The 9,677-nt window shown below is 40.5% G+C and overlaps 1 protein-coding gene across 4 annotated transcripts; it reads right to left on the reverse strand.

Moving 5' to 3' along the window:
• Positions 1-530: 530 nt before the first annotated feature.
• On the reverse strand, positions 531-7,654 carry LOC123501414. 4 transcript variants are annotated; one of them, XM_045250234.1, is made up of 3 exons: positions 7,385-7,653; positions 6,776-6,905; positions 531-1,892 (listed from the first exon to the last, which is right to left on the reverse strand). In XM_045250234.1, the coding sequence occupies exon 3, from the start codon at positions 1,866-1,868 to the stop codon at positions 624-626; it is 1,245 nt and encodes a 414-aa protein (XP_045106169.1). In that variant the 5' UTR covers positions 1,869-1,892; positions 6,776-6,905; positions 7,385-7,653; the 3' UTR covers positions 531-623. The 4 variants fall into 4 exon arrangements, with proteins under 4 accessions (XP_045106169.1, XP_045106171.1, XP_045106170.1 ...); XM_045250236.1 differs by having other exon boundaries at positions 542-1,892; positions 6,776-6,870; XM_045250235.1 differs by having other exon boundaries at positions 542-1,892; positions 6,776-6,944.
• Positions 7,655-9,677: the final 2,023 nt, after the last annotated feature.

The following is a 9,677-nucleotide window of genomic DNA, read 5'->3' on the forward strand; positions in this document are numbered from 1 at the left end:
GCGGTCACAGGTGATGCCCTTCAGGCACGCCAGTGTGGTCTGCTCGGCGTCGGTTCACATGCCTTTGTCCGAGGAAAAAACATTACGTCACATGATGTAATCTGAGCACCCATTGGCTAACACTTTAAACCTGCCAGAGGGCGTGATCACAAGACGATTTGATTGCCAGCGGCACGATCGCCTTTCCTTTCATAAAGACGTCACGACACTCTCTCTAGAATTTTCGACTGGCAACCGCTTACACATAAAGCATATAAGTACATTAATAAAATAAATATATACAAATCACGAAATACTAATATAACATACAATAAAATAATAAATGGGTAAATATACGTAAGAAAGGCCATCCTGAATGCATTACAATAATATACACGACGAAAATATTACTATCAGGGCGCCATCACAATTTAAGCTAAAATGCATTACAATATATTAAATATATGACGGTCGTAACAATATATATATATATATATATATATATATATATATATATATATATATATATATATATATATATATATATATATATATATATAACACACACACACACACATATTCTCCAAAAAATGTTATGAAGCTGAACTTTCAGTCACTATCTGTTTCATACTCATCGTCATTGTTTACGGCAATACCAACAAGGGTAAACCTAGCACCACGTGCCTCATAACCAGGAGTGGGAACAGGAGTTCTGTTAGGAATACAATCTGTAACCACGTTTCCCATTCCAGGACCGTAGGCATGACAGTTCTTACAGCGTTGTGCAGTGCTAAAGTTATTTTTATTCTTATAGACAGTAGCTGTGGTGACGTTCCTGGGGTTGTAATTTGGATTCTTGTTCGCCATTTGATCAAATGCTGGGTGTTCAGCACATGCAGCTTGAGGTTTTGAATAACTTGCTGAACATTTTCATATCTGGTTTGGAGATGAGATGGTTCACCGTAAACTTTGGCTTTTTTAGCAGCAGTTTTGGATTTATAGCCAAAACTTTCATAATTCTCCATCCTCATTTGCTTGTTATATCTTCCACTATGACCAACGCCTTTCTGACCAGTAGCTGAGTCTACAACTTCACTGGTTGCATATTTAACTTGTTTCTTCAATGCTCCTTTTGCTTTTTTGCTCGCTTCAGCAGCTTCCATAGTAAGTTTAGTTGCAGTTTTATGATCAATTCCTGTCTGCCTGAGATCCTGTGAATTCTTGTAAGCATTCTGTAATGATCTTTTTATCCGAATATTTTTTCCCCATTCAGCTCCACCTGCACCAGTTAGACCATCACCAACAATACCAATGAGAACGCCAACAAGTTCATTTGGGTTCATTCTATCTGGACGAATCAAAGCAATAGATCCATGGAGTGTTGAGTCCTCCCCGTTTACTGCATCATCAACAATAGTCGCTGTGGCGTCATATGCAACCCCAGCACCAATCCCAGCAACAGCTCCTATAGCCACTCCAGCACCAAGTCCCCCTGTAGCAAGTCCAGCGCCTAAAACTGCCACATTTCTTGTAGAGGCTTCCATTGACTTATGCCCTTTCTGTACGTCGCCCATCGCATAGTGAACAAGCCCTTTAGCATGCCCCACTACAGGAATGCCATCTGCACAAGATGATGCTGCATTCAGGTAAGAATCTCTAATCTTCATTGCTTTTTTATGATCTCCCTTGCTGTCATGTATTATTGCATTGATAGGAGCTGCCAGAGCACTTGTTTCACTGTATTCCCTCCATGATTTGCCTGCACAATCAACAAATTCACTGGCAGCTTTGTCATCCCCAAAGACTTTGAACACACCAGCACACCCGATTAAAATGCCACTTTCAACTGTGGTGTATGCTTCACCAATAATAGGCAAAAATTTGGCCATGTTTTGTGGATTTCACTTCACAATCTGGAAAAAAGAAAGCGTCAAGATTAAACACCAGGTATCTGAAGAAATACATAACTGACACAATCTTTCCATAAGTACGCAATGGGCAGTACTTATTTTTATTTGTAATGTGTAAACAACTGCAATCATATAATCTGTCACGAATTCTAGACTGAAAATCCGGCTTTTCCAAGAAGTGTACAAGATATTTGATACCAGAGGACACTCGAAGATGGATACCCATGCCTTGTACAGGCGTTAATCAACCTTTTGACCTTATGAACTCTTTGAATTGCCTAAATACAAGTTACCTTTTTCTATGTCTGTACCAAGTATGGCGAGGATACTTATTTTTTATGCAGGAGGGGAACTAGCCAAGGGCAACAAAAGATAGATTAAAGCCCACTTAAAATGCTAGATCCCTTAAAGAAAAGTAGGAAATTAACCAAAATTCAGGGAGAAATGACTTAAAACCTCCCTTTAAAAGAAGTCAAGTTGTACGAAGATGGAAATACAGAAGCTAACTTTTAACTTGCGTTAGTGAGTTAGACAGAATAGGGATGAGAATAAGAAGAAAGCCTTGTGTAGCGAGGCCGCAGGAGGAGGGGAGGCATGCAGTTGGCAAGATCAGTAGAGGAGTTAGCATGAAAATAGCAATAAAAGATAGAAGATGCAACATTTCGGCGGTGAGAAAGACGCTGAAGACAGTCAGACATAGGAGGAGAGTTGAGGAGACGAAAAGCTTTTAATTCCACCCTATCTAATAAAACTGTTAAAGTGAAAACCTCCCAAACATGCGAAGAATACTCTATACAAGGACGGATAAAGCCCTTGTACTGAGTTAGCAGTTGCAGGAGCGAGAAAAACTGGCGAAGACACCAGTTTTTCTCGCTCACATCTCACCTCTTTAGCAAGAGATGAGATGTGAAGTTTCCAGTTAAGATTATGAGTAAAGGACTGGCCGAGGATATTCAGTGTGAAGAGGGAGACGGTTGAGTGTCATTGAAGAGCAGGAGATAGTTTTCTGGAAGGTTGTGTCGAGTGGAAGATGAATGAACACTACTATAAGTTTTCTCTGCCCCAATTAGAAATTTTTGAAATATTAAAAGTTAGGCGTTCTGTGGCGTTCCTGTGTGATCTGTTGACTTTCTAAAGCAGTGGTTCTTACCTCGTGTACCTGTATCCCCAAGGGGTACGAAACCTTAAACCTAGGGGTACGAGACATGGTAGCTAGTGCAATGGTACCGTATATTTACGAGAGTTTCGTTATATTGTGAGTCTAATACGAAAAAAAGAGAACATCAGAACATAACTCGTACCATGAGAAAGCAAAACATATTTTCCAAACATTTCTCGTACTATAATTCTCAATTTTTTTTTTAAGTTAGTGCTGTAAACAATTTTCTTACGTTTTCTATGGTTTCATACACGCTTTCTTGAGATCTCGTAAGGTTCGTGTTAGCGCTGGTCCTGGCTATGATCCTTGGCTTCAGAAGTTCAGTCACTTTTGTTCTGGGTTGTCACTGAGAGTGAGAGGAGCCAACGAGTACAGCTCACGTGACATAGCACAGCACAGTGCATATATTGCACGTGCACTGAGCTGTGAGTAGTTGAGTTGATGTTTGTATAGTACGAGAAATTTTTCTGAGATATCAAGGGGTACGGTCACTGAGAAAGATTAAGAACCACTGTCCTAAAGGGTTGGTCGTCTCTGAAAGGACGTGGAGAGAGTATATAGGAGCAGATAGGGCAAAAAGTTTGGTAAAGATCATTAATGAATAACAGAAAGAGAGTGGGTGACAGGAAAGAACCCTGAGGAACACCACTATTAATAGATTTAGGAGAACAGTGGCCGTCCACCACGGCTGCATTGGAACGGTCGGAAAGGAAACATGAGTTAAAGTTGGAAAGAGAAGGATAGAAACCGTAGAAGGGCAATTTTGAAATCAAAGCTTAGTGCCAAACTCTATCAAAAGCTTTTAATATGTCTCACGCTGCAGCAAAAGTATCACCGAAGTCTCTAAAAGAGGATCACTAAGATTCAGTAAGGAACGCCAGAAGATCACCAGTAGAATGACCTGGACGGAAGCCATAATGGCGATCAGATAGAAGATTGTGTAGCGACAAGTGTATAATAATCTTCCTATTGAGAATAGATTAAAAAGCTTGAGACATTTATCTTAAAAGTGAACGAACAAAAATAAATGTAAACTTTATCCTCAACATTTTCAACTCATTAGAAGCGAGTACCTCTAACATACCATTGTGTATTACTGTACTAAGTTTGGTGAGAATATTTTTTTTATTTTTTTTTTTAATGAATGTTTAATAAACATACATAGTACATGCATCACACAGATATAGAGCCGAGCACCCTACCCACACTGCGACTATCGTCAGCTTGGGGCCTTACATTGAGTTCGTATCAACACGTGTCTGTCTTTAAAATTCAATAAGTACAATAAAACTGTTTGCCCCAAACTCCTTCACTAGTCCAAAGTAGCTAGTGGGGCAAACGAGCTACTCCCAATTATAACGCGCTGGCAATCCAAAAATGTATAAAGAAACCTTGAGCAATTTTGTTTAGTATTGCTATTATCACATCTTTATTTCCACTCTATGTCTCTCTGTAATAACTATTTGTCATTTATTATTAACATTGGTATTCAAGGAGAGCCCTCGTGGAAACTCCTATAAATTTTCATCCTTCATTTTATACCAATATTATCAAGTTAATGTGTTAATAACAGGAAAAATGTCTCCTGGCCATTGAAAGTCGTCCCTTTCCTTTTAAAACCAATCTTTAAAGCTGTGGTTCTTAACCTTTTTACTACCACGCCCCCTCTAGGAACTGCTCTTTCCCTCCACGCCCCCCTTGCATCTATAGACAAATTTTACTCCCTGATTTAAAAATAAAATAAAAAAAGGCTTTTTAGTCCATTTACTAAGCATGAATGAGATATTTGACACTGCTCTAAGCTACCAGATCTTGAATACATGGTTAATGAGATATTTGACACTACTTCTTAGCTACCAGATCTTGAATACGTGGTCGAATGCTTGAGAGTGCACAACATAAGTCCCGTTCAACGTTCAGGCGGTTTCTGTACTTGGTTTTGATAGCAACGAGCTCTTGTCATGAAAATTGCCCATAAATGGAAAAAACGTCTACTTTTCACCTGAGGCTCGTGACCCCCCTGGAAATCACCCATGCCCCGCTAGGGGGGAGCGCCCCCCAGGTTAAGAACCACTGCTTTAAAGGGAGGGAAACATGTGCGTCATTCCTTTAATTTCGTCTCTCGGAATAGAAAAACGATTTTTTTTTTCGATTTTTTAGGTATAGTTTAGTTAGTGCTATTAATAAAACATTTTCTTTTAACTTTGCTGGTACGAGAACGAAGAGTTGAGGGCAACACATTTGATCAACAAAGACGCTTACCAAAGTTAGTGAACAAGAATTATTCAGTGAAGATTATTTACTTTCTATCTTTTCCGACACGCCACTGAAGATTTTGGCACAAAAAGGAAGAATACAGAAGCTCCTTTCGTGTGTAGCGGCACAGAAAGTGTAGAGAAAGACCGATTAGCGGTAAAGGCCTGAAATGTATGACCCTCATCTTCTGAAATACTAAAGCTAGAACAACCGTTTTTCCAGAGTTAGATGGTCCCATGGCAGGAATGATCTGTGCAAAATTGCATCCAGATATGTGTAAGAGGTTTTGAGATATTAACTAATAAGTAAAGTTTTTCTTTGAAGCTTAGAATTTCCCGCAAACTTACTTTTTACGTATTTAACCCTTAAATACTCCTTCATTTCTTTTCCAGTGCACAATTCTACTTTAAACGTAAAATTCTACCATTTTTCTAACTTAGAAATTCATTTTTTTATTTATTATTTTTTTTCTAAATTAGAATAAAATACTTTAAATTCTTTCATTATAGGAAGCTTGGATGCCATAGAATGAGGATCACACGAGAACAGGCAGGCATATTTCACAGATAGACTATCAAGTGTAGACCTGACGGATTCTTGCAATATCATTATTCAATTATAGTATAATTGAATAATGACTAATGCATTATAGTATAATTATTATACTATAATGCATTAGTTTGTTAACTACACAAGTATTAACCAGCATTATATACATGTGTTAAATATGCAGGAGATGTCACTATTATATTGTTTTGAAACGCAACAGGGATTATCTATGGTATGAAATAATTCCAAAGCACCACAAGAATAACTAACAGAAGACTGACTGAAGAACATTTATTCTCAGCTTTTTTGGGGTCTGATCTAACCTAATCCATTCACTCTTCGGGTTTGGTTAGGTTGAGTAAGGTTAACCCGTTAATGAAATATTCTTCACAAGGAAGGGAGTGTTCAACTCACTGTGCTCTCCCAGATACGGTTGAATCAAAAGCTTTTTCGCATCATCCCCTCCCCTCTGACTGACTCACCAGCACAATGCTGTACCTCTTGTTATCTTCTACCGCTATTTTCATATCAACCGCACTTCTTATCCTGCTAACTGCATGCCTTCCCTCCTCCCTCAGTCTCGCTGAACAAAACCTTATTTCTTTCTCCTCTATTCTTTACACCTCTAACGCAAAGAGTTAACAGTACTCTCATCATTCATTCCTTTCTCTGATAAACGCTGGAACCTCCTGCCTACTGCCGTATTTTCATCTTCCTAGGAGTTGACCTCATTGAAGAGGGAGATTTCAAAACATTTATCATATTCTTTAGGTTAATTCTCACTGCCTTGTTCGGGGACTGGTATCTCAGTGTTTTATTTAAATCGTGTTTGTTGCACTTGGCTAGTTTTCCCCTCTCACATTCAAAAGGACTCAAGCGATAGAAACAGGGCTACGGAACGGTCGCAGTCTTTAGTGCTTACCGGTGGAGCAGTGGCTGTGTGCGTGTGGCGGTGCAGACTGAGCCACACGTTCTGGATTCTTGTCCTGTGACGACGATCGTCCGGTGTGCCTTTGGCTACAAGTCGAAGGCACAGATTGTTGCACAAGGCTCTGGTTTCCCGTTAGAACATGTTATACACAAAATATTGCCTGTTCGAATAAGATTCACTAAGATTTCATTAGAATATTTATCTATACATTAATTGTTCATTTCATTAGATTAAACGGACCACGATACTTCTCTATCGCTATGCACATTATAACTATGTTACACCACAATGATAACTTTACATTTATTCAAACTTGAGCTTATACTCATTAAATTTCTTGTTACCGTTGCCATTTTCATTGTTTCTATCGTTATTAAATTATTACTATTATTGTTATTATTATAATTATTATTATTGTTATTATCATTATTGCTATTATATGTGTTTTCATTAAACAAACTACAACTACTGTCATTACCTCTACTATCACTGTTACTGTGTGTGTCGTCTTAATTTTTGTACACACTCACACACACACAAAAATAAATAAATAAATAATAATAATAAATAAATAAATCACCAGCAGTAGCAGCAGCTCACCGTTGAGTGTGATGCAGCAGGGGGAGTTTTGCGTTTGGGAGCCTTCACTCGCTCAGTGGAACTCGCACAAGGCTGTCTATATTCTGTACTGATGTAAGGGCGAAGCCTTTTGTCTGGAACGATAGTAGCAGCAGGCTGGCGGCTGTGTCCACGTACTAGAAAATAATGAAGTGCGAGGAGCAAGGCATCTGGGATAGTTTAAATATGTATATACGTACGTACGTACGTACGTATGTTGGCGCAAGAGTTGCTAAGTCGTGAACTGTATACTCCCTGAATCCTCTACCCAGGGCCCATTGAATTATAGGGTCCCTCCACGCGCAGGACTGGGTAGCCGTGGGCGGGACCAAAGCTCTGTGACGTCACGGGGAGCTCTGCTGGGAGGAGAGAGAGAGAGAGAGAGAGAGAGAGCGCGCGCGCGCACCTCCCAGCAGAGCTCCCCGTGACGTCACAGAGCTTTGGTCCCGCCCACGGCTACCCAGTCCTGCGCGTGGAGGGACCCTATAATTCAATGGGCCCTGCCTCTACCAAAACCAGTACCAAAACCGCGACATTATTCTCAATAAACAGCAGGAAAAACAACCCAGAACTTGAATCGTCAGAAGTGTGTATAGTCAGCTCAGTACATACATGATGAAGCAATTTTTTACCCAGGTATGGAAAGTGATAGTCATCTCTTGTTCATGGCAAGAGTAGTGCTCGTGTACTACAAGACTGGTTCCTGTATCACGCTGGGACTCCCCACCAGGCAGTGTGTCACGTGTGACGTGTAGTAGACAAGTAGAGAGAGGAAAAGAGGCACGTGATGAGGTGAGACTGTGATAGGACTGTTTCACGCGTGTCACCAAGCGATGTGTGTTTTAATTGATAAGTACAGGAAGGAACGTACGTGAGGTGTGATCGCGCATCACCAAACAAAGAGTGTTTAATTGTTAAGTAGAAGAACGGATGTACGTGATGAGGTGATATGACTCTCTCTCTCTCTCTCTCTCTCTCTCTCTCTCTCTCTCTCTCTCTCTCTCTCTCTCTCTCTCAAGCATAGACTAACTCATATATCAGATCAAATATTCATTTTACTCCTTCAGTACTGTGATGCGCTTTTACCATGAGTTTGGGAATGATTAGACCATTTATTTTTTTGACATTAGGAAGATTAATTCCTAAAGTCTTCACTGTTCTAATCCCTACATAAGTTTCTGAAGCTGTATAAAATCACCAGATAGTAAGCACAATGAATATGGAAACGCGTCATGGTGCTGAAGGGTTAATACTTAATCTTCAATTATGTCCTTGAGTCTATCAGACATTGAACTGTCCTATTTTTGTAAGAGTAATGGCTTTCCCCGAAGACACAACCATTCCCTCTCAGCATTCAGACATATCCATTGATGTACTCCGTCCAAGGTCTGGCAAACGTGTTTCCTGCTGCATTGTGTACACGTCCAGTGTGACGGAGACTTACCACCTCACGTATATACTGCCAGTGTGACAGTGTTACCATCTCACAGACTGCCAGTGTGACAAACAGTGTTACCACCTCACAGACTACCAGTGTGACACAGTGTTACCACCTCACAGACTGCCAGTGTGACAAACAGTGTTACCACCTCACAGACTGCCAGTGTGACAAACAGTGTTACCACCTCACAGACTGCCAGTGTGACAAACAGTGTTACCACCTCACAGTGTTACCACCTCACAGACTACCAGTGTGACACAGTGTTACCACCTCACAGACTGCCAGTGTGACAAACAGTGTTACCACCTCACAGACTGCCAGTGTGACAAACAGTGTTACCACCTCACAGACTGCCAGTGTGACAAACAGTGTTACCACCTCAGACTACCAGTGTGACAAACAGTGTTACCACTTCACAGACTGCCAGTGTGATAAACAGTGTTACCACCTCACAGACTGCCAGTGTGACAAACAGTGTTACCACCTCACAGACGGCCAGTGTGACACAGACTGTTACTATCTCAGACTGCCAGTCCGACAAAATGTTACCACCTCACAGACTGCCAGTGTGACAGTGCTACTACCTCACAGACTGTCAGTGTGACAAACAGGGTTACTACCTCACAGACTACCAGTGTGACAAACAGTGTTACTTACTACCTCACAGACTGCCAGTGTGACAAACAGTGTTACCACTTCACAGACTGCCAGTGTGACAAACAGTGTTACCACCTCAGACTGCCAGTGTGACAAACAGTGTTACTACCTCACAGACTGCTAGTGTGACAAACAGTGTTACCACCTCACAGACTGCCAGTGTGACAAACAGTGTTA

The sequence above is a fragment of the Portunus trituberculatus genome, chromosome 9 (assembly GCF_017591435.1).
Source record: "Portunus trituberculatus isolate SZX2019 chromosome 9, ASM1759143v1, whole genome shotgun sequence".
In the NCBI taxonomy this organism is placed as follows: domain Eukaryota; kingdom Metazoa; phylum Arthropoda; class Malacostraca; order Decapoda; family Portunidae; genus Portunus; species Portunus trituberculatus.